Source organism: Cantharellus anzutake (genome assembly GCF_015039405.1).
Source record: "Cantharellus anzutake strain C23 chromosome Unknown EI90scaffold_87, whole genome shotgun sequence".
Classification (NCBI taxonomy): Eukaryota; Fungi; Basidiomycota; class Agaricomycetes; order Cantharellales; family Hydnaceae; genus Cantharellus; species Cantharellus anzutake.
Window position 1 is genome coordinate 148,698 of NW_024067037.1, and position 25,909 is coordinate 174,606.

Consider the following 25,909-nt stretch of genomic DNA (forward strand, 5'->3'; position numbering starts at 1 on the left):
CGACCAACATAGACGCAACAAGTTGCTCTACCTGGTCAAGTGGCTGGGCTATGAAGGGACCGACGAGGAGACACAATGGCTCCTTGCCGGGGAACTCGATCACGCCTCCGACCTTGTCGAAGCGTTCCACTCTCGGTACCCAGCGAAGCCTGGACCCGAAGCTCCTTAGGAACCCCGACTCCTCTCCCATTTCCCCTTTCCCTCCACTCCTCACTTCTGTTTTTATTTTCCCATTTTCTTTTCTTTCTTTTCTGTAAGTACAGCTCCCCTCACCTTACTAATTCTGGGCCTTCAAGGGTTCAGGCCTAAGAAGGGGATACTGTCATATCCATCCCCAGCCATCGACTTCCGGTCCCTCCGATCCCTCCGGTCTAACTCCGCTCCTTCCTCACTAACCTCGGAGCTCCCGTATTCTGCAATCCTCTCGGTACCCCTCAATGGTCACCACCCCCTCATTTCAATTTATTACCAACGCCTCCCTAAGTACGGAGCCCTGAAGACTTCCGGACAGCTCCGACGTCCGCTAGCGCACTCCCGCCTCCACTGGGCAATACACTCACCTGCCCTGCAGAGCCCACCTTCGGGCTTATCCCTCCTTTCCGTTTCTGGGTTATCGCCTGCCTTTCCGCTAACCCCACGACCCGACTCGTCAGTAACATTCAGTCAGCTAATGTTTAAACCCGTTAGCTCCGCTCCGTTCGGCTCAACCATCTGCGGACCTGTCTTCGCTGTAACCATATATATATCCAACTTGTACATAGGTTACACTCCAGTAATAAAATCGACTAGAGTTACCCCCCTTCAGTTCTGATTGCCAGTCAGTAAGTTAGGGCACGGACGTGTCACTAGGCACAGCGCTCTTGGCATAAGTCGCTGAGGCCAAAGCCCTCCGCCACAGAGACTCTCCCTCGTTGTCAGGGCCCAGCCTCGGACTCGGAGGCTCCCTGACCTCAGCCCCCATCTAACCTGTCCTCACACTATGCAGGGCATGAGATGTATAGTAAAAAGGAAGAGAGTATATACACTTGCCTATGTGGGGCATGAGATGAGAAGAAGGGTAAAGGTCTCATCTCCCCGCATGGTTGCTATATAGAGGAATGGGTCAACTATACAGCTCCTAGAGTTGTGTAGTGTGACCCGGAGTGAACATCCAGGTGGCAGTGCCCAGTAAGCATGGGAAAGTTCTGGGCGAGTTGCTCGCCCAGAACTGTGGCTGTGACCTGTGGGAACATTCTGGGCAAGCTGCTCGCTCAGAAAGTTCCCACGCTATCCTGTGTGTGTGCGTGTACACAACACACAAAGGCAACAACGAGGCAACAGTCAAAGAATAAAAGGGGGTAAAGTAGGTGGGGAGTCTGGGGCACCCTAAGGCAGGGTGCTGAACCCTGACACTCGTCTCGAATCTGGTCTCTGACAGTGTCCTTCTTAGAGCCTCTTGTAACACCTTGCAGACCCAGGCTTCCTGGTGAAGCTTTGGTTCACTACTGGAGCTCTCAGAACCCCTCTAGCTGAGCCCCATCTGCATTAGGATCTCGTCTAGCAGGTTTTGACAGAAGCCCTCTGACATCGAGTCTTCCTTTTGTTTGGAATCTGTGTTTCTAACATCCTAGATGCAATTTTCCCTGACAATGTGTTGATAATAACAGATGTAAATAACCTAATTTTACAAAGCCCCACATAGAGAATTCCAGGGATTTTCTACAGAATGAGAAAATGAACAGCCATACTCATCATCTGGTAAGTCGCTCCCAACATGAGGATCAATGTCAACAGATTCCCATGTAAAAACTGGTTTTGCTTCATATCCATTTTTCAGTGCAGCTTCATATGCTGCTAGGATGTGGCTCGAAAAGGTGAAAGCAATGCCAGTGTGTTTAACATGGTCACACACAGTTGTCCCATGACGATGGGAAGGGGGAAATGCAAAGAGTGTGTCTGGGGCATGACGCAAGATGATCCCCAAATTCACATCAACAAAGTCTGCACCATGGTGGGTGCATCGAGGACTGACTGAGCATGATGTACATAATCCAAATACCCAATTAATGTGAGCAGTGTCACGATGGCAAGGACTATGAACAGCAGTTAGTGGGAAAAGCTACTGTACAAAAAGAAGGCAAAATAACATATGCTGTATAATTCTGTGCATAATAAATCTCAGGTGGGGGGTGGGGTTCATCATGAAACTGATAAAGCTTTCCATGAAAAGGGAAGTAATATCCTTTAGCTTTGTTGCACAAGTGAGCATAGAGACTACAGGATAAATGGAGGATACTCACAACCACTCTCAATAGATGGTGAGAAAAGAGCTGGAACTCCACTATCCTCCAGTCCATTAGCAAACTCCTTGATAATCTCCACAGGCAACCGTGACATGATTATAGCCCATGCAAGGGAAGCAAGGCCTAGTAGGTCATGGTCACTCTCACGCAATTCAGAGTCAGTGTACTTGGACTGCTTTGCAAATTTGGTATGCCCAAACTTGCGAGAGTGACGTGCCCCTGCACTGATACCAAAGGCATATAGAGAGCCAGGATGATTGGGCTGTTTTTCACTTCTGCAATGAGCTCTGGCTGTCCCTCTGGACATAGGGAATTAGGCAGTACACAGACAATAAATAATCATTACTTACTCTGATTGAGAACAATATGAGAGGTATCAGCTTCAAGGACCATCCACCCATCACCTCCCACTTCAATTTTTTTGCACTCTCGGTGAACCTGATGGGGCCTACCCTTCCCTGAGCTATCAACAAGCCATGTGCGCTGTGTACACATCCTGAAACGTGTGTCGCTATTGTCATCAAACTCAATTGTGTGTTTCCCCCATCAATAAGATCTTGCAGGTGGGAGCGCTGATCAAACTGGAGTACCTTTGCCTGTAATGGATAGGTTAGCACTCAAAAGACCTATGGGGGGAAACAGGCATACAAATTGATGCTTAGTATTATGTGAGGCCCGGTGTGACTTAAAGCTATCAATTTTTTTGAGAGCTTTGCAAAGGGTAGCATGAAGTGGGTGTGCACTGAGAGATTGTGCACGGGAGGCCTCAACAACGTGTTGAGCTGAGCCATTGGCCCTGCTGAGTAGGAGGCCTTCAACCTGGATCTGCAGAAATAGTGAGTGAGAATTGTAGAACTCAAACCACATTGCTACACAATTACCTTTTCTATGCATGCCTTTCGTGCCACAAGGGTAAGAAACTCATCCCATGCTGCATCAACATCAAGGAGTGTTGCTGCATTGATCACTCTCAGGATCTCAGGCTCGCATTCAGGAAGAATGGCAGAAACTATGGGCAAGACACATATCAGCACATATACATAGGGAAAATATATAGATTCTACCTTTTCCAGCTGTTCCCCTTGATTTCTTGACCTTACCCATTGTTGCTTGTGGTGATGTGCAGCAAATGTGTGTAGAGTGAAAAAAAAAAAAGATGTTGAAACTGTATAGTTACATCAGGTGACCTTTCCCACACCTTGCAAAACACAAGCAATGGCTAGCTGCCCATGTGCCGAGCTAAGGGACTAGATGTACTATCTCAGTCTCATGCCAGATAACTATAATAGCAGTACTAGCCACAGGGAAGTCAGGAAATTTTACTAAAGTTTATTTTATTCCAGTGTGTTGGATAATGATAGAAGTCAAATTGTGTGCATAGCTCACTTCACCCCACTCATTGTGATACTGGGTTTCCCAAAGCTCTAATCTTCAACAAGGGCAAGCAGCACTTTTGGTGTGAAACTTATGAATGACCAACATGTGCATAGACAGTGAATTTTGTTGAGGTACCTATAGGCAGGATCCCATGCAGGGGTAGCAGCACAGGCTCAATTATATACTAGTATAGCAGGTAGAACATGCCCCACGGTCCTTGGTGAGACAACAGCCGAACGACCACCTGAAAACAAGTATAAAAATGTTTCCCCTAGCTGGGTTTGAACTGACACCCCCCACAATGTATAGTCCAGTACAATACACATGCCATTGAGCCATAGCATCTAGCAGGCAATTGCACCAAAGTTACATCCTAGTAGGGTTACAGCTGCCTCAGTCAATCTCAAAATAATCAAAACATTGTTCTTTCACAATAACAATAGGATATTATTTGTTTATTATTCATCAATTCATAAATAGCTCATAATCTTTTTTTAAAGAGAGTAACTAGTAGTGGAAAGGGAACATGATGAGTATACAAGGTAGGGTATATAAAATGTGCTAAGTGTGTTAAGTGTGTTAAGTGTGCTAAGTGCACAATGTGCAAAGTGCAATGCAGGAAACTGCTGATGTATAGAAAGCTCATGTGATCCATGTCCAAATATGTTAAGTATGTTAAGTATGTTAAGTGCGAGAAGCGCTAAGTGGAAAGTGCCAATGTTTAAAGTGCACAGGACCTCATTTCATGGGTCAGGATTTTTCATCGGTGGATGATTCCATACATATGTATTGTTTGTTGTTATAGTAGGTTGTCCTTGAAGATATCATATTTTTATGTATTTTATTTAGGACTCTGGACCTCTTGAAGCTGTCTTCCCATGCGTTTTCAGGTTTCTAACTTCATGTCCTTGTATCTCATTCATTTGTGGATGTTTTCTCACGTTCTTGGTATCATAAATTTTTATTTATTCCCACCTTTCCAATGGTGCTAAGGTTGTGTCCTATTTCCTGGTATTCGTTGAGTTAGCAAAGGTTCGTGTGCACATTTGGTAATCACGTGCATCGTTCCCATAGTCGTTCGTATGCAGGTGCCGTTTTCGTTTAATTGTTCGGGAATTATGATATGTGTTGAAGGAGCGGAGCTGGATCACCTTATGTAACCAGTTTCCTACGTCCAATAACGATATTAGAGTTTGTGCTGATTTGCATACTGACCGTGTTTTGGTTGCCAAATATATGATTGTTCACTGTCTAAACAACAATAAACACCCCCAACGATCTCACCTGACGTATAGATCGTCTATGGATAAAATTCTATATTGACTTTACTATGATTTCTAGTCAATATTACACCTATATTTACCACTTTTCAGTAGGATGTGATTTTCCTGATAATTTACTGAAGGAAAACTGCTAATAAAATAATTCCGCAATAAATGTTACTCAATACAGGAGTGACCAAACTGCTCTTTCTATCGCTTAGAGTGCGTGCTAGTTATCTAGCAGGTTCAGGATCACTCACTTTTCTCCTGTGGTGTGATAACCAAAAATTGCTGAGAGATTATTCAATTAAGAAGTCCCTCCACCAAATTCTCACTAATTCTCACTATGACACTTTTGTTCAGCTGTGTCTAACTGACCCTAACTCACGCTTAGAGTGACGTGTTAGTTTTATATTAGCTAACAACTAATATTTGCTTTTATCTTTTGGAGCAAACGAACCAACCACTGGTGAGGAGAATTAAACTTTTATTTCTACCTGAGGTTTGAGAGGGGGCAGAAGCGGCGGCCTTTTATGCTTTTCAGAGGCCTCTCTACTCCCACGCCTCGCACTAGTTACATGTGCTACATTTGTATTATAGATAGTTCTAGAATGATATAGGGGCTTGGGCTGTGTAAGCTTAATAATGGACTTAGGTCATGACTCAGCAATAAGTAATTCATTTCTTTGTCTTTTGGGCCGATCTTAGCGGGATCTTGTAGCGCTGAAGCTATGCTCTACACTGCCTTAATTACGAATGGTTATCTTTAGAAATGACTCGGCTATAAAGGAACTTTCTAGACTGTTCTCTAATTGACCCCTTTTTGTGAAGCCACATCATTACTAATGTTCTAGAGCCTTCCCAATTAATTAACTGATCTGCGGACTTCTGAATTACTTCATGCTTATGATCCGAGATCCAGATCATCAATCATTCCTTTCTTCCGATTTATTTGAGCTTAAAATCAAAAAGTTTTGATGAATCATGGGAAAATATACAAGATCCGATTTTTTAGCATTTTCTCCTCTTCTGATGCGATCAAAAACTGTCCGCCCGCGCCGGGGAATACTCTATCATATGGTATTCGGTCCGCCAGACTTCCGGGTGCCATTATATTTCCCTTGAGTCACATTACTTTTTGTAAGAATTAGCAAATAAATATATATGAATTATAAGGTGTTTCGCCGTTTGAGCGATATCTCCGTCAGTTTTGAAGCTTTTAGAATGAAACAAAACCGTGGATAAAGTTAAGAAACAGTCCTTTCAGATGGTAAAAAGGTTACAGTCAAAAGTTTACTGGTTCCCGAGATATTCACATTTCTTTCCCAATGTTCCTTCTTATTCTGCCGTCTATGTGCTATTTTCTTGTTGTAGGGTTATATTCTTTGAATATTACACCTATGCCAAGTTCTAGGCATGATTGTAGTAGATTAAATCTCATACTACATGGGTGTAGATAATTTATAATGATCTAATGTCTGTCCAGTCTCATAAAGATCATGAGATCTGTTAAACGTCTGAACTTGTCACCTGTTCGTTGACTATTCTGATAGATCATTGTTTTATTCTTTGAATATTATTTCTCCTACAGCGTGGGTGTTTATTTCTTTCATATGGGCTTCTGTGATTTATTTCAGATTTTTCCCTCATGATCTAAGGTTGTTTTGCACTTTCCGTGCTTTGTTTTGACCGGGCTTTTCCTTATTTGGACGGAAATTGGTCTTCGTGATCTGCCGAAGTGTGGATCTCGGTTCCGACGGCCAGTTCCCTGCACATTGCCACCCTCATGTGTCATTATACATGATGCGGATTTCTATATTCCCATCATGGGTATAACTTCACAACGGCTGGACCGTTTGGGCTGAAAATTTGCATAACTATAGTTCCCCATTTTTCATAATTTCCGTGTAAATTTCGTTGTATGTTTTAATTATGGATCCTATGCAAACATCGTCTTTTCCCTGGCTCAGACTTTTGATGTCACTATTCCCGTTATTGGATATCTCATTAGTGCATGATCCTTTTATTATGAAAATTTGGGAGGATTGAGATTAGATCTCTTCCTTTCTAATGGGCTATCAATCTTGTCTCGGTCGTTACTGGTTAATCTTTGCGCTTGCCTTTTAGACATTGTCCTCATTTTGCAGGAGTTTTAGTCATATCTCCGTCGTTTATGGCTAGTTTCCCCTGTAATTACTCTCATTGGGTCCGTTTGGGGGACATCTACATTTCCTATTATAAACACGACTTTGACTTTTGCATTAGTTCCTGAGGAATCCTTGTTCCATGGTACTTCCATCCTTGGCTCCGTGTGCAGACGTTGTAATGGGTCTATCAATCTAGACTCGTGGCTCAGGTCTGGGGGGGGTAGGTCTCTCTCTGGTGTCAGACAGATGTAGTGGGGTCCTTGGGTACGGTGCTGATAACCCTCTCTAACTACTATACAGCGGGTCCCGGAAGAGTCTGATACAAATAGAAAAGGAAAGTCACATGTGTGAATGAATGAAAATAGTAAAGATAATAAAGAAAATGTCATATCTCCTCAACAACCCAACCAAATCCAACGATTTTAGACTCGTCAGAACCACCTCTACAACCTCTACAACTCCTACTATTACCCCAACTCACCAATCCTAATCCCTGATGCAGTAAAGGGTGAAGTGTGCAATGAGGCTTGTTTTAACCTGCACGGACTTGTCCCCACAACAACGTGGGAAAGTAGTTTCCGTGGAGGTTCTCTGATTGTTTTTATAGTCAAATCTTGGTCGATTGTCATAATTCTTGGTTTAATATTTGCTATAAATTCCCCCGAGAATTCTGTCTCGTTGATGGTAAGCTTGAAGTATTTTTGCTATTTTTCTTTCTTTCGATTTATCGCATATAGTCATAATAATTCGTAAAAATTCGTTAAAATTCGTTAAAATTTGTGTCCTTCTGTTTTCTCATATCTACTTGTCATATGAGGTTTTGTGATTTATCTGGCATATTTCCATAATGGGTTTCCATAGTGTGACCATTATTTCTCCTACACCACTTGATAGGCAGGAGTGTGTGTGGTGTGTGCAGTGATCAGGGGAACGGGGTTAGGTATGTAGTGGTACATGGAGAAAAGGGAAATCGACCATGGAATAGAAATAGAGAGAAAGGGAAAAAGTGAGGAAGGAGGGACGGGGGGTGATAGTGGGGGAAGCGGAGTAGGGCAGTGCAGCGCGGGGTGTGGGGTCAGGTGGGTGTGCCCTGACACCGACTGAATATTACCAACGAGTCGGGTTATGGGGTTAACGGAAAGGCAGGCGATAACCCAGAAATGGAAAGGAGGGATAGGCCCTAAGGTGGACTCTGCAGGGCAGGTGAGTGTATTGCCTAGCGAAAGGAGGGGGTGGTGACCATCGAGGGGTACCGAGGGGATTGTGGAATACGGGAGCTCCAAGGTTAGTGAAGAAGGAGCAGAGGTAGACTGGAGGGATCAGAGGTACCAGAAGTTGTTGGCTGGGGATGGATATGACAATCCTCACCATTGTGCCACCACTGTAAACTCAACCTGTAACCCTGGAACCATGTCCACCTCCCTATTCATCCTCTCCATGACAAAACCGCAACGAGGAGGGCATTCCCACACCCAACCTCCTGCTGCCCACTCCCATCCAACCAGAAGTTCCCTATCAGGAACTGTAACCTATCCCACCTCCTTAGGAGAGGGATATGGTCCAGGCAGCTCCAGAATGCCTGGCCACACACCTGCAGGTCCCACTTCCCACAGTCACCCACTACCATGCACTGGTCCACCTGCCTGCTTTCCCCAACAACTCCTGCTACCGGTATGCTCCTGTGAGTGCCAAGTCACCGATAGCCACCAACTGGGTGACTCCCTTTGGGAATCCCAGTATCCCGCACTACCGGTACGCTCCATTGAGTGCCAAGTCACTGCTAGCTGACCACTCCCAGCACACCTGCTACTGGCACGCTCCCAGGAGTGCCAAGTCCCCATTAGCAGACAGCCAGGTGGCTCCCTCAAGGAGCCCACATCATACTCGCTACTGGTACGCTGTAACGGGTCTATCCAACTAGACTCGAGACAGGAAGGAGGGGGGATAGAAATCTCACTGAGGGTCAGGTCAATGGTGGGGTATATTGGTCCAGTCGAGTCTGGTGCTGATAACTCTCTACCAAACTATACAGCGGGTCACGGAAGAGTCCGATAGACAAAATAGGAAAGAATATCACATGGCAATAAGAAAATGGAAACATCTGGCTCTAGACACCGGAAATGAAATCAGAAAAATTAGGAAAAATAGGAAATATGTGTAAGGAGTGTGAGTGGACATGGGTTACATGTGATGGATGTGAGGTGCTTGCTGAGGGTAGTAGAATCGCGGGATTTGGCTCGTTTAGGGTGCACCGGCAAATCCCCGTTACATACAGGCCTAGCTCTCAATCGTGGTCCCTCACGATATCCCAAATGAAACCAGCGGCATCATCCCCAATCCACAACTCCTGAGGGTTTGGGAAGAATAGATCATGAATGTTGCATAAATAAATAACTCGATGTGATGCGTGATTGGGAAGGCTGCCAAATTTGCGTCAACCCGGCAACATCAGGGAGGCTTCTTCCTCCGCACTCTAGCCTCGTATTCGCTAATGCAAGGCATGTATCCATCCTCAAGGCAATGCTCAGCCTCGTCTCCATTTCGCAACACAACGCAAATTGTCCTCGGAAGTGATGTCTTTGACTTCTTAACGGATTCCTGATAGCCATACACCTGAGCGGTCTGACTATGGTGCTGACTAGCAGAACCTTCTGGACACTTGGCTCGCACAAAATCGACTGAGGAACATGTCGCACGTTCAGTAAACCAACCCCATGAGACTGCGCTGGGGTAAGGGTCGCGGGATTTCGACTCAATGAGCGCATTCTTCTGGCATCTCCGGCTGTCTAGACTATCATCCTGTGCACACGGAGCTCTTCTCTGACATCTGGGATTACTCTCTCTGCCGAGAACATCTGACTGAGCAATGCGTTCTCGAACATCAAACTTGTTACAAGTCTTCGACCCTGAACATGGCTTTGACATCGCACAGCTCACATGCGGACTTTGGCATTGGACAGGAGGCCTAAGCTCTTTATGCGTGGCCTCTCGGCTCGATGATGATGTCTCCAGGTGACTGGGTACTCGGCTTCCACACTCACTCATGGTGCCGGCAGTTGGCTCCATTTCGCCTTTGAATCCCGACATGAGACTCGGATCAGGGACACCTCGGCACTCTAGACTCTCTATGATCCCTTCTGTCGTCGTTGCGGCCTCGAGCCAGCAATCGGCATCAATCTTTATCATTCTGCCATGAACTTGCGCGCATCTCTGTACCGTTGTGGCCATTACATCTGGGAGAACTACAGGTCGAACGAGAGGTTTAGGCACAATGGTAAGCCTCATTTTCACTCCCATCGCCGACTTGTATGGGCCATTGCTGATTTCGCTTGCTTCGGCCCAAGACTCCGTATTCGACATGCAATTGACCCCGCGCTTGGGCCCAGACTCGCAGTCCAAGACCAGTACTCGCCTGGCCCCATCAGCTCCCTCAAGCACAAAGGTGTCACCATGGGACTCAACACCTCGCGAACGTTCGGCCTCTGGAGTCTCCTCAGACTCTTGTTCTCGGGCTAGGCCATCGCCCGGACACTCATTCACATTTGATACCTTGTTGGGGTCTTTCTCGGGTCGGCATTCATAGCCATCGCCAGGGAAATATGGGGCTTTCGCGTGCTTGGGTGCTCCGATACCAGGACTAACATTAACGGCAATCTCGAAGGTAGGCCTTTTCACTGCATCGATTCCGCCATGTATGATAGCGTGTTTGCCAATCAAATCACAATCCCGTTCTTCATGATTCGACTCGCGCATAAGAATGACTTCAGGGGGATCAATCAACCCAATGCCCTTGGGTACTGCATCAAAGCCGATGTCGGATTCGCATCCAGAATCCCGTGTGTAGTCATCCACTGAGTCGGAATTTCCGAACACACCGCTGAAGCTGAGAGGCCGTAGCTCTTTATCCTTGAGCTCAGCCCCATCTTGTGCTAGGCTAGGCTCGCCTCTGAACTGGACCTCACACTCTGCGTCTTGCGCAGCTTCAAAGAGAACCACAAGGTCACCCTGGACGACGTAGAAGCCCTCTACCGTCTTGAGCATGGAAACCTCGCGGCGGAACTCGGTACACGACGTAGAACAACAACGATTGAGCTCGTCATTGAGGCCGGGAGGCCTTAGCTCTTTATGTTTATGCTCACTGTGCTCTTGCGCTGAGTCCAGGGCCCGTGCTATTTCCGACTTCCTGCTGCATTCAGACTCGCGTTTGGCTTCGAACAGGGCGATCTCATCACCGCAAATGATGTAGGTGCCTTCCGGCATTTCAAGCGTGAGGATGCCACTGTGAAGCTCGACATCTCGTATACTTTCGGCCTCTGGAGTCACCTTAGACTCATATCCGCGGGCTAGGCCATCGCCCGAATACTTGATCACGTTGATACCCTTATCAGGGTCTTTTGTGGGCGGTTCTCCATAACCGTCTTCGAACTCGGGGGTGATAGGAAGCGGCTTCACGTACTCAGGCGCTTCACCACGATTGGGATTGGATTCGTGTCCTACAACCTTATCTGGATCCTTCTTGGGCAGATCCTCGTACCCTTCACCGGACTCATGCATCGAAAACTTAACTCGCTTAGCCACTTTGCTGTTGTCGAACTCATACTTGGGGAACCAACAGGGAATGCCACTTGATTTCTGAATTCTCGCCTGAGTCGCCTCCGGACTAGTGTCTTCACATCTGCCTTCGCTGGGCTCAACAGGGGACTTGGCGCTGCTGCTGCGCTCTTCAGTCTCGGTCACACCATCTAATTTGGAGATTTGTACAGGCTGTGAGTCGATCAGGTCAAACTTGCAGTAGTATCCGATTGCCTCCGTTGACTGAGGCGCCTCGACTTCATCTCGGCAAACAAGGTCGATTGCTGCATGTTCTGAGGTCTGGTATACTGCGAAAATGTCGGATTTCGAGACACGTTCAAGGTCGCCAGGCCTTAGCTCTCGATCATTGTGCTCTGGCGCGGTGTGTAAGAAATCCAGCGGTCGAGGTGCCTTGGGTGTCGTTGGATCGCCTGTCTGGGGTGGGTCCATGGTCTCAATATCGTCGAAGCTCGAGTCCACATCTGAAGTGTCAGGGGAAGTTTCACGGGAGATCTCTTCGTCGAACCATGCGAATGAGTCGAAGACATTGAAAGCCGTTTTGCAAGGGGCCTCATCGTCAAGATACGACTTCAGGCTGAAGACGTCGTAAATCGATCCACACGGGTCTTCATCCTGGATACTCAAGTCCGAGTCCGCGACATTGGCAAACATCATCTTGTGAGCCTTCCCATCGTTGCCTGCTGGCATTAGACTGTCTACTCTGATCTTGATATTCTGTGGCAGATCCGTGCCTTTAGACTTCGCAATGTATGACTCCCAGTCTGAATCGTAGTCACAATCCGGTCCGCAAGGAGTATCATCGCCGAAATATGAGTCCAGATCGAAGGTCTCATAGACTGTCTCATGGGAATTCTCGTCGTTGCAGTGTGAATCCAAATCGGGGCTGGGGGCATCATGGATTATTTCATGGACAGCCAGATTGGGTTTGTAGTACACAATTGCCTCGACTGACTGAGTCTTTCCGGCTTCGTCTGAACACACTGAGTAGATCACAGCCAGTTCTGAGGTCTGGCAGACTTGGTCTTCAAGCACGTCGGGTTCTGAGACAGGTTCGAGTCTCCTGGGCCTTAGCTCTAGGCTTGCGTCATCAAACTCCGGCTCGAGCACGTAATCTTCGGACACAGCAATTGACTTGGTTTCGTAGGCGCTCCGCGCTTCGCAGGCTTCAGACTCATGCTGGTCCATCTGATCTAGCGTCGAGCTGGCGGCACTTGTTTCTGCATCAAACTCGGGCACAAAATCGCTCTGAACCGTGGGCTGCATTGAAAGCACTGGTGAATCAACATTTGCACTGGTCTGCGCATCGGACATTGATGAATAGGAACTGGCTCTTTCGCGATCATGGGCATCTTGTAGCAGGGCCCTTGCCGCTGCGACAACCTCGTGCATATTGAGCTTGTGCCTAAACTTCGACGGAAATCCACGGAAAAACAAATCATCGCGCTCAACAACGGCAAGGGTACCCTGTCCATCTAGGGACTTGGAAATAGCTTCAAACTTGCACAAATATCGGTCAAGGTGATCAAAGGTCTTCATCTTGCGACCTTTTTCTACGAACTTGCGGAGATCCTTGAAGCAAAATAAGGGTTCTTCGTCAACGCCATAAAAGTCCAGCAGGTCTTTCTTGAGCGACACCCAATCTGGGTTCTCGAATCCGTCCAGCGTGGAAATGAACCTCGCTTCCTTGTCAGTGCAGTAAGCGGTCAGAAATTCGCATTTCTGAGCTTCCGTGAAAAGTGCCGCATCAGCCAGTGACTCATATTTGCTAAGGAACTCGACGATCCGCCTGCCTCTGAATCGGGGCGCATCTGGGCTACGGGGCATCGGCATGGATGTGTAAAATATCGGCACTGCAACAGCGGAACTTGCAGCCATCTTGAAAGGTTAAAAGAAAGGTAAAACTTGAAAATGATCGTGTGGGTCGCTCGGGACCTGTTCTGGTGATACTTGGATGATTCTCTATGCCGCTTGTCGTCCAGCAAGGAGAGGAATCGTAAAATGAGGGTCAAATGGAGGTAAACGGGGTAACACGTTGCCAAAACACGTTGCAAAACTTGGTAATCAGAGGAACTAATGCCGGCTCCTGTGCCCTCTTCGTGAGATCCACCAGGAGTTAACCACTTGAGCAATAAACCCGACCCCCTGTGCCTCGTCGTGAGATCCGCCAGGAGGGACAATCGCGATAAACTTGCTTAAGGGCAGCACGTCGCTAAAACTTGATAACAAACACGGACTCCTGTGTCTCTTCGTGAGATCCGCCAGGAGTGAACAACTTTAACAATAACACGATCCCCTGTGCCTCGTCTTGAGGTCCGCCAGGAGAAACAAATGTGAAACTTGCAAAGTCTTGCAGGTGTGGGTGGAATGTGTGGATCCGTAGACTTGTAGATCCTTTCTTGTACTTCTTCCTCTTCTTAGGGTAACAAACGGTGTAGATAGTCGATATCCAAATAAAACGAGGGTGTTTCCAAACAAATGAAGGACGTGAACTTGCGTGATTGAAAACCTGACAAAGTGGATTATCCCCCCTGTAAGGACCACCAGATTTGTAACGGGTCTATCCAACTAGACTTGAGACAGGAAGGAGGGGGGATAGAAATCTCACTGAGGGTCAGGTCAATGGTGGGGTATATTGGTCCAGTCGAGTCTGGTGCTGATAACTCTCTACCAAACTATACAGCGGGTCACGGAAGAGTCCGATAGACAAAATAGGAAAGAATATCACATGGCAATAAGAAAACGGAAACATCTGGCTCTAGACACCGGAAATGAAATCAGAAAAATTAGGAAAAATAGGAAATATGTGTAAGGAGTGTGAGTGGACATGGGTTACATGTGATGGATGTGAGGTGCTTGCTGAGGGTAGTAGAATCGCGGGATTTGGCTCGTTTAGGGTGCACCGGCAAATCCCCGTTACAACGCTCCCAGGAGTGCCAAGTTACCATTGGCCAACCCACAGGTTGTACTTCCAGACACTCATCCCATTCTGCTCTCCCTCCGATGGCTACGCAGCCACCTCCATTAGTGAGCCAAACAGTTCAGGTTGGGTTCCCCAGAACCCATTCCTGTAACAGGAATAGGCCTGAAGGTAGACTTGCAGGGCAAGCAAGTGTATTGCCCAGCGGGGGTGGGAGTGTGCTAGCAGACATTGGAGCTGTCCGGAGGCCTTCAGGGTTTTGTACTTAGGGAGGCGTAGGTTAGTGAAGAAGGAGCGGAGGTAGTCCAGAAGGATCGGAGGTAGTGGAGGGCAATGGCCATAGATGGATATGACAGATAGGTGTCATATCCATACAATCCTGACCTCCACTCTGGGCTCCTGGAACTCTGAAACTGACTCCAGAGCCCTACTTCCCTTCCATCACCTTCTCCTTGCCGACTCCCAAGAGGTTATCCCACCTCCGGCTCCAACACCACCTTCAGTCTGACTCCAGAACATTCCAGGTCTGGCCCCAACCTCAACACCTTCCAGATGAGCACACAACATCTCAGACTCCTTCCCAGTCGCTCACATGATTTCTCCAAGGTTTAGCCGCAACTTACGTTGCCTCCAAAATCTGTCGAGCGACTGGTACAACTTGCAACACATGATGTTCCCATGCTAAGTTGTAATGAGTTGTACATAGGTTATGGGATATAATTTTTAGTATTTACGCATGCGGTCATTGTACCCAACCCAACCCATGGAGACTAAGGGAGCACATCCAAGGTTGTGAAGTTAATATCCGGGTGTGCGTGAAGTTTAAGAGTTTATATATTACTTAGTTGCCAGTCACTTGTTTGTGCCTGGTGGCATAAGTGGTATACCGCTAGTTGAGGCTATGCAGTTTTTTTAAGTGGCACATGTTCGATTCTCACTTAGGAAAACTTTTTTCAGGCCCTCCCATGGAATAATTGTGTGAAATGGTTGTTTTCTGTGCACTAAGGAGTGGAGGGTATGAAAAAAAAAAGTTTCCTAAGTAAGAATCAAACATGTGCCACTTAAAAAAACTGCATAGCCTCAACTAGCGGTATACCACTTATGCCACCGGGCACAAACAAGTGACTGGCAACTAAGTAATATATAAACTCTTAAACTTCACGCACACCTGGATATTAACTTCACAACCTTGGATGTGCTCCCTTAGTCTCCACAGGTTGGGTTGGGTACAATGACCACATGCGTAAATACTAAAAATTATATCCCGTAACCTATGTACAACTCATTACAACTTAGCATGGGAACATCATGTGTTGCAAGTTGTACCAGTCGCTCGACAGATTTTGGAGGCAACATAAGTTGTGGCTAAACCTCGGAGAAATCATGTGAGCAACTGGGAAGGAGTCTGACAACATCTATGCTCCCAACTCCAGACCTCCACTCTGGAATCCTGTTTGCATCTCTGCCTCTGGAACCTCCGGTCTTAGCTCTGACCTTGGACTTTGACCCCACCTCCACTTATACCCATTGTATTGGCTAGCTTATTCCATTTATTTACCTTTGCCAATATTCCGGAGTTTAACTTCCAAGTTCAGACTTTCTGGACTTGCTTCGGACCTTGCAACTATTGCATTGTCCCATTCAATTCCACTATTCTCCCTCATTCCTATTTGGGCTGCTGCTTCCTTTCTATTCAGTCAGCTAGCCATTCCTGCTCCTTCCTTCCTCCTTGGGCCTTGGCCCTTCACTCCTCCATTGGGAAACACCATTGAGTCAAACCCTTGACCCTCGGTGTTGTTCCTCCTTCCCTCCTTTTGTCTCCTTTCATCCTACCCTTGTTCCTTTTGATTCCAGACCCTCCTTATATACAATGTACCTAGTAACTTGTAACCTCAGTCCAAAATCGACTTGATTCCCCCCTAAGAGACTTCCCCCTTGCTAGATCCAAAATTAGGGACCCCCAGGACAACCAGCAATGGCACAGTGCTCTGCATGAGTTGCTGAGGCTGAGGTCCTTCCACGCTAAGTCTCCAATTCCACTCCAGAGTCATCCAAATCCACCATATCTAACAATAGGCTACACCCTAGTGATAAAATCAACTAGAGTTTCCCTCTTCTAAGTTCTCATTGCCAGTTAGTAAATTAGGGCACGGACATGTAACTAGGCACAGTGCTCCTGGTCTAAGTTGCTGAGGCCAAAGCCCTCCACCACGGGGACGTTTCTGTCAGGGCACACCTGGGCCCACCTCACCCGCTCCCCGCTACCCATCCTCCCTCCATCCTCCATCCTCCCTCTTCCCCTTCTTCCCTTTCCTCCGTTTTCCCTCTTTCCTCTTCCTCCTTTATTTCATTCTCCCTTTCTGTTTATTCTTTCTATTTACACGGACCACCTTTCCTTGTATCATTGTACTATTGACCCATCCGGCTCGGACACCCTGGACAACTTCCTGCTACGCATAGCACATGTGCCTGCAGCGGATGCCCTTGGGATCCCCCGTGGGGATGCCCGGATGGCTACAGCTCTCCCCGCAGATGACGTGGCACTCATCATGTGACCCAAGCCGCATGTACATAAATGTACCTGAAGTGGGAACTGAAGAAGTAACCTTCTTCTCACGTTTTCCACTTCAGGTAAGTAGTGTAGTTCTTCCTTTTAATGACAATTCATGTTTTCCACTTCAGTCTAAGTGGCCAGGGGCCACAGTCCCAGATCGGGCCCATCAGTACACACGCCCACTTTGCCCCCTGAGAGGGTCCCTCTGCCGGGCGCTACATCTGGGCCCCCTCCACCCCGGACGTGTCCCTGGCAGTTTCCTTCATCCCACATCCAGTCTCTGACAGCACCCAGGAAGCTTTTCAGGCTAGGGATCTTACTGTTGTCATCTAATTGTTTAGTTTCCTTATGTCCACCACTTATGTGTTTTTGCATTGTTCCTCCTTCCTCTCATTGAGATCCAAAAATTGTATATACCTTGCACCCCACATACCATGATCTGATTGAGATGTAATTACAGTGGTGGAACCAGGAATGAGATACAGAAAATCATGCAAACATGTAATAACAGCAAGCCTGGCTTCATTGTCATTGTGGATGCACATATCCTCATGAAGAACTTCATCATGTTGTGTCAAGGCTTTCAACCAGGCAAATGATGGTTCAATTGGGCTAAAATCAGGGCTATAGGGTGAGAGAGCCACTGGGCATCCATTAGACATCAGAGTTAGTTGCTGAAACAATAGCAGCACAATACCTTGCCTTGATTTTCAACCTGATATGATCACCTTTGTGGATACAGCAATTGTCCATCACAATAACTGAGTTGCATTCCAGGAAACTATTCATTTACATGAGAAGTCCCTTGATGAAGTCAGTAAACAGTTCAGCAGTGAATGAATTTTTGACAATCTTGAGCCAAATGACACCATGTTTAAAAATGGGGCCTAATTGGTCATTTCTATAGCGTTTGGGTTCAGGGAGGGGCCATGACATTGAAATAGTGTTACAGTTAATATGGCAGAGATTATATCAATGAGGTTTACAGGGACATCAACATTGGGTGTTTTTGGTGGTTGTAGATGGTGTCATGACCATGCATCCTGACATGGATGCTGGCCCTTGCCCTGTTCTCTTATCACTTGACCCATTCAGTTTCCCTTACTATATATACATGTATAATACATTATCATATCTTTAGTCTGAATATCGACATGGTTTTGTCCCCCTAACAAGGCAGCCCCAAGCCACTTCAAAATGTGGGCACTGAGACAGTAGGTGGGCACAGTGCTCTCTTGGAATCACTGAGGCCGAAGCCCAACCCTGGAGCTGTCAGGGTTCAGCACCCTGCCCCAGAGCGCCCCAGACTCCCTGTTACAGTTAGCATAACACTGATGGACTTAACAGACTCACATGTCAGACTTGTTCAAAGCCGATACACTTTGCATTTGGCCTAGTCCAAACTGTAACTCTTGATGTATATATAGACCGTTGATCAGCTAAGGTTACCCTCAGTTGATCAACACAGGTTACTCACCTCAATTGATCTCAGCGTCTAGCCCTTGTCTCTCTTGTCTTGTTCCCTCATGATCTGAGCCCTTGCTTCCGACCTTGTCCACATCTCTTGCACCTTAGCCCTGTGAGGCCCATAACACTCCCCAACCACTCCCTTCCTCCTATTCCTTCATTGTTGCCCTGTTGTTGCTTCTGTGTGTTGTGTATCCACACACACAGGATAGTGTGGGAACTTTCTGAGCAAGCAGCTCGCCCAGAAACCTGCATAGCCACAACTGTGGGAACATTCTGGGCAAGCAACTTGCCCAGAATCTTCCCACACTCTGGGCACTGCCACCTGGATGTTCCCTCATCAGCAAACCTGGTATGGACCTCTCAGAGCTCTCAGAGCTCTGTGAGCAAATTGAGTCTTTTGCTGTGCACCCTCTACACATAGAGTCAAGAAAATGAAATATATATATGATTTTGTTCTCATAAGGATGCAGAAGTGCAAAGATAATATGGATATCCATTTTTGGAAATGCATGTAAAATAGCCATCATCACTCGAAAAGCTTTATGAGCTCTATGAGCTCAGTGGGCTCATAGAGCTCATAGAGCTTTGTGTTTTTTTTTATTAATGAATGGTCTTCATGTCTCCATGGAATCTGCTGAGTTATCTTGGCACCAGTAGTGCAATGGTAATATGGATATATGTTTCTGTAAATGTGTGGAAAATAGCCATCCTCATCACTCCAAAGGCTCCAAAGGCTCTATGAGCTCTATGATCTCAGCAGGCTCATAGACCTCATAGACCTTTTGTGTTTACTGATGTATCCATGGAATATGCTGAGATACAGCACTTTGTTTATTGCTATTTGTAAAATTTGAGAAAAACTCCATTGCTCAAAACTCATCCAATTTTGATGATTCTATCTATGTGCATTGGAAAGCACTTAAGTGTGGCAATGTAACCATGCATGTTATGTAGGGTATGAATCAGTTTTGAAAAGTGTCCCAAAAAGAGTAAATTTAAAATACAGCCCAATAAAGCAAACAGAAAGCTGATGTATCCTTCAGATATCATCCATACATCCATACCAAGCCTTTTGAATTGTCAAAATTGGGTGAGTTTTGGGTGAGAAAGGAGATGAAATATATAGTGTAAATTTTTGGATTTTGGAGTTTGCCTTGAAATTTTCAGATAGCAAAAATTTTGATAGAAAGGTGATTTCAATTTTTTTAAATTATTTCTAAATGTCCTGAAATTTCCCTCCCTAACATTTCCCAAGATTTCTGAATTTTCCCTAATTTTCCCTGATTTTTTAGAAATTTCCCTTTTCTCAATTTTTTTTGAAAGTCCCCCATTTCTCCCTGAATTTTCTGAATTTTCCTTAATTTTCCCTGACTTTTTTTCAAGTTTTTAGAAACCCCCCAGTTCCCCTCATTTTCCTCCCATTTCCCCCTTCATCCCCCCCATCAATTCCCCCCCCCCCAATTCCCTCTGCAATTCTCCCCCCATCCCCCCCTTCAATTTTCCCCTCATTCCCCCCCTTAATTTTCTCCTCATTTCCCCCTCATTCTCCCCTCCAAATTTCACCCATTCCCCCCTCATTCCCCCCTCAATTACCCCCCATTTCCTCCCCCATTTCCTCCCTCATTTTCCCCCTCATTTTCCCCCTCATTCCCCCCCTCAATTCCCTCCTCAATTCCCATCCCCCTCTTCAACTGTCCCCTCATTCCCCCCAATTCCCCTCCCCCCTTCAATTTTCCCCTCATTTCCCCCTCATTTCCCCCTCCAAATGTCACCCCATTCCCCCCTCCATTTTCCCCTCATTCCCCCCTCATTCCCCCCTCCAAATTTCCCCCCATTTCCCCCCTTTAATTTCCCTCATTTCCCCTCCCAATTCCCCCCTCATTTTCTCCCTCATCCCCCCTAATTCCCTCCATTCTCCCCCTCAATTTTCCCCTCATTTCCCCCCCTTTCCCCCTATTTTCCCCCTCATTTTCCCCTAATTTTGGATTAACCCTATTTATAACCCTAAATTCAGTGTATATATCAATTGGGTTGTATGCCCTTGGTGTGCAGTGCCACATGAGGGGTTGCAAGTTAAGTAGACTGTTGTCCAGTTGACCCTAGGGCAGGAACTTGACTGTGGCCAGATATATCTCTATGAGCTCTCATACCTCCTGGTTGGGTTTGCTGATGCTCTGGGTCACACTACACAGCTCTAGGAGCTGTATAGTTGTGGGCATGTGACCCATTCCTTTATATAGCAACCATGTGGGGAGATGAGACCTTTACCCTTCTCATCTCATGCCCCGCATAGTGTGAGGACAGGCCAATGGGGGTTGAGGTCAGGGAGCCTCTGAGTCCAAGGCTGGGCCCTGACAGGAGCCTTGTCCCTGCCAGTCGTCCCTGTTTGTCTGACCCATACCTAACAGATGGTTAAGTTGTTATTATATACATGTCACGTGATATTGTGCTGCATAGAGCCCATAAGAGGCTAAAAATGGGAAAATGCCATTTCCATAACACACCATCTAGACATAGGGCAGGCAATACAGAGTATCTGAATACCCACATGAGATCATTTGCCACCAGACACAAAAGGATGCATACCTTTGGTGATGAATGAAGTGGCAGCGCTTTGAAAGACCAGCTGCTCTGGTTTATATTGCCCAATCTCAAATAGATAGTTGGCACACTTGACCTCACTGCACTCAATTGCAACCTCGTCAACTAAAAATATTGTCAACAAATACAGGAAAAAAACAACACAAGTGGGTTGCCAACATTCTGTAAGGCATGCCAAATGGTGGAAATTGAGACATCAACATCTCATAATTCATGTAGGTGGACCTGAAGTTCCTCCAGGAAGAAATCCTGGCAAAACTGCAAAAGACCCAACATGTAAGCTGTGGCTGACCAGCTTTAGACAACCCATGTGAAATCTTGAACACACCCCCATTTTCCTGGCAGTTCTCATGCACACAGTACACTGAGTGCAAGCTTTTTTCAGGATGGATCTGGAGGGCCAGCATCCTGGCAATAACATTTCCACACTCCTCAGTGAGTTTGCAGATGCCTGAAGAAACCATGCCAAATTTACAATCCACTTCATAACCCAAGGGACATGTTGGCTAGCCATGGAACTTGGCATTTATGTTAGCAGTGGGTAAGCTTTTGGCTTGGGTCATCTATAACAGTACCTGCCCAAGCTTCCAGTACAACTTCTGGATTTCCTGCAGCCTGTGCTGGATGAATGATGCATCCACATCTGGAGGTGGCAGAACCAGTCCTTCTGCTACCTGGCTACTGGGCTGCATCTATTAAAAACAGCCACTCAACCAGATATTCAAATTCTAACTCACTTCCACTCCCAAATCAAAATATTCAAGTCTGTAGTTCTGCATCAACAGGTGACAGTTGTTGCAAGTGGGGATTCCTGCTTTCTTGATTATCCACTCTGAAAAACTCCAGCCTTGGTTCTGGTTGAAGGCAGGTAATGCAGCCCAACACTTTTAAGGCTAGTCTTATACTGGGCTTTCCCTGAGATATGTATGGCACTAAAGGAGCTCAGTTATTCTGTGCACCTTGATAAAGAGAAGCACAAACATCATGAGTGGAACAAACTCCATGCAGTGAGCCCAGGGATGAAATATGCATGCCTATCCCATACCACCCTGCTGTGATCATCAAGAGCAACCCTGCCTTTCCACAGGATCTCCTGATACTGAGGACCCAATGCCTGTATAACATCATTGGCATTACTGGGAGGTGTATCAGAAGTGGTGTAGAAGTTTGTCTGTAAGTCAGGAAACTACAAGGCATGTACAACAGTTGGTGACTTGTTTATCATACTGGGAGAGGATTGAAATGCTTGGCCCATAACACTTTCTTTGAGGTGAAGTGTCCTTAAGTTTCTGGAAGCACTGTCCAAGGATGCTGACCTATAAGCTCATAGATATTGTTCAGTGGGACAATTGTGTTTACAGGAAACCAGCATGAGCACAAACAATATCCTCCCTTTCCTCAGTCTCCCTGATCTTGCTGGTTTCCACTGGTTTCAAATTCAAACATTCCAAAAAGCACTCATGACAACTTACCAAAATAATCAGCACATAAGAGCCCAGACCAACTGCAATATTTCCTGAGGGCAAAAAGGCAAATTTAGTCTATTACATCATTCCCTAACCCAAAATAGAATCTATAATAAGTGAGAAGAGAGCACTTGAGTCTGGTAGTTACTTGTGTCCTAGTTGGTGGATTCTGGTGTTAAGACAAAAGACAAAGGCTGGGCTTCATCCATTATTTTAGTGCAGATCAGCAAATAGTCATAATCAAACACCAAATGGTTTCAAAACAATGCAATCCAACTCAGATTCAATACATTCTGGGCAGCATCCACCAGTTATACAATAATTGAGTTTGAATATTGAAGACTGAGTTTGAAATTGTGCTATAACTCCTCCATTACCATGGTTTTCAGAGAATCTATCCAATGAAAAGTGAATGGCCAAATTTCTGGAATTTCCACTTTTCAACAAGGTCAGAACCTCAACTGACCTTTCAAAATGGGTTCCTGTGAGGAAGGACTGGCCCATATGCCAACATAGAATGTATGCACCTTTTGTATGTGAGACCTCATTGCTTCAGGCCTCACTAGATAGTCAATTGGTCAACAAATACATCATGGTAGATAAGGTTGAGCATGAGTTAGTATACCTGGGTGTCATCTGTGCAGGTACTTGGGCAAAAACTTGCAGGTTTGGGGCCATACATGAATGTGACACTCACTATTGAATAAGAAAGATTGTGAGGAGTCTCACCAAATAGAATAATATACTGGTCAGCACCAAAACCCCAATAGGGGAAAGCTTGGCATGGGTTGGGTGTGTGAAAGGGGGGGAATGGGGAGAAATATAAAGGAAGAAAAGGAGATGGATAAGAAGGGCCCACTACAGTTGACATTCAGTCAACATGATTGCAGGAGACTCCATTCTTATAAAAGCAGTTGGTCACCCAGAAAGGGATAAAGGTGAGAGAGCTGAGAGCAGACTTGAAGGGCAGGCAACTGAATGGCCTAGTGGGCATGGAAGTGCACTTGTGGACTGTCAGGGGACAATATGTAAGTGGTCTTCTGATACCCCTATTGTATGTAGCTGCACCTGCATGTAGCCACATATCCCCTATCATGTTGTACATCATCACATTCCCCCATGTCACTGCTGCCCCTATATCTGGACACCCCTTTATCTCCTATCATGCCCTGCTGCCTACTGTTAGCTGACTTAGCTTCTGGTTATCTCACACATGTCTGCTTATGTCATCTCATGTGTATATAAACTCTATGTTTGCTGAAGGGTACTCAGCTGTATCAATGACTAGGTTTTTGGGACTTCTTTATTGTGAACTAATGTGTGAACCCTGACATGGACATTGGAACTGCCCAGAGGACTTTGGGGGTCTGAAACTAGGGTGGCATAGGTAATATATTATTTTAAAGGGGTGATGACCATAGGGGATGTTGGAGGTGATTACAGAAAATGGAGGTAGGGAAGGTGGAATAGAGAGATGGGTTGATGGAAGTGAATTCATGGATATGACAGGATTGTGCTGATCCACATCTTTGTATAGCATCTTGGATGCTTACCCATGCATGAGCCTTGGCCAAAAACTTTTGCTCCCTTTTGATAGCCCAATAAATTTCTATAAAGGGATATTTCTATTTCTATATATGGTAATTTCCATGTATAGAAATTTCCCCTTATAGAAATTACCATGTATGGTAATTTTCCTTGTTTTATGGTACCTTCTGGAAATGGAAATTTCTTTGTATGGTAATTTTTTCCCAGGAGGGAGGGCTTTGTTTATTTGTATTTCTGCATCACCTGTCATGGCTGTGCATTCCAGCCCATTAGCTGCCTGTCCCAATGCCACCTGAGCCCATGCCCACTGTGCAAGCATGAGCATGAGCCCTGACCTCATCCCTATCCTCCCTGAGGACTCCCTGCTCACCCTCCCTGTTTGGCCTAGGCTCCCCTGCACTTGGCCAACTCCCCCACAGCCACACTAGCCTTCCCACCCTGAGTGTCAGAGATCTCGGAAGCTGTCAGAGACTGGGAATATTGTTGGAGTCTGGCAGACTGTCAGAAGACAGATAGACGATGGACTGAAGATGGAATGGGTTTCTGTCTGAGTCGAGGTTGGAGGTGATGCAGAGGTCTGTTGGAGCGCATGTGCGGATATGTGGGCGGAAATGTGCAGCGCGTCCGGAAGTGCTGTTCAAGGTTAGTAGAGTGGGATTGCGGCCTCAGCGACTCAGGTGGAGCGCTGTGCCCTGAGCTTGACGTTTGGGGGAGATCCCATATTTACGGATTGACACTCACAGCGGACTTCAAACAAGACTTGCGGGTGGAGCGGACCTGTAGGAGGAGCGCGGACTCCACAAGCACGGACTCAGAGGGGGGGAAGCCCCCTTTGCAGAAGGAGAGACTCAGACCAGACAGGGGGGGTACTCTAGTTGATTTCAGACTGAGGTCCCCAAAAGTATTTACAAGGTATATAAATAGGCAAGAGGGAATATAGAAAGGCCGGTCAGTCCGGTGCGGTCCGGCGCGGAGATAAGCGGGGATTGTCAAACCAAATAAGGACAAGAGCCCGGGAACTGGAAACGAGGAACAGATCACTAAACAATAAGTGGCAAGGGTTATTGATGAATAACTGAATGAGATCAATAACCTAGTGCCAATAAAGAGGGGATCAAATGCCGATATTGGCAGGGAAGCAAACAATAAATGGCACTCAGCAAGGAATGAATGATAAGCTGCCAAGTGACAAATGGCCAGAGGGAAAGCAGAGGTCAGCGCACGGCGCCGATACAAGTCCGCAAATAAGCGGGGTCGGTGCGGTGCCGACACAAGTCCGTGAATGCACGGAAGCGGGGCATGGCTGTGACCACATAGCGGGAAGCGATGAGTGTGGTTCAGATGGAGACAAGGCAGGTGTGACTGAATGCCGGGAGCGCCAAGGGCTCAGGAACTGGAGGTAAGGTCGGAATACCGGCAGGGTCTAGGTTCTGATTCTTGGCCAAGTCTCACACAATAAGGCAGGGGGCCAGACATGGGGTTGGGGGCTGGTTAGGATGGGTTTCGGGTCGGCGGATTTGCCTATCGGCATTGGTTCACCGCTGACAGAGCCCCGGGATTTGTCGGTCGTGACACTGAGTCCATGTTAAAGAAATGGGTTATGGGTAATCCATTTCTTTCTGTCCTTATAGACAACTTGGAATTGTCGACCTCGTGTACTGTATGTAGGGTGGCCTAGTTGTGTAATGAGTA

General features: G+C 46.4%; 2 protein-coding genes across 2 annotated transcripts; both read right to left on the reverse strand.

The window, feature by feature from the left end:
• Positions 1 to 2,072: 2,072 nt before the first annotated feature.
• EI90DRAFT_2939989 (uncharacterized protein) lies at positions 2,073 to 2,589 on the reverse strand (the record flags this gene model as incomplete). Its single annotated transcript, XM_039055231.1, has 2 exons — positions 2,073 to 2,227; positions 2,280 to 2,589. 2 exons carry the CDS (start codon positions 2,587 to 2,589, stop codon positions 2,073 to 2,075), a joined length of 465 nt encoding a protein of 154 aa, XP_038910165.1.
• Positions 2,590 to 9,516: 6,927 nt separating this feature from the next.
• Positions 9,517 to 13,536, reverse strand: EI90DRAFT_3132359 (uncharacterized protein; the record flags this gene model as incomplete). Its single annotated transcript, XM_039064468.1, has 1 exon — positions 9,517 to 13,536. One exon carries the CDS (start codon positions 13,534 to 13,536, stop codon positions 9,517 to 9,519), a length of 4,020 nt encoding a protein of 1,339 aa, XP_038910166.1.
• Positions 13,537 to 25,909: the final 12,373 nt, after the last annotated feature.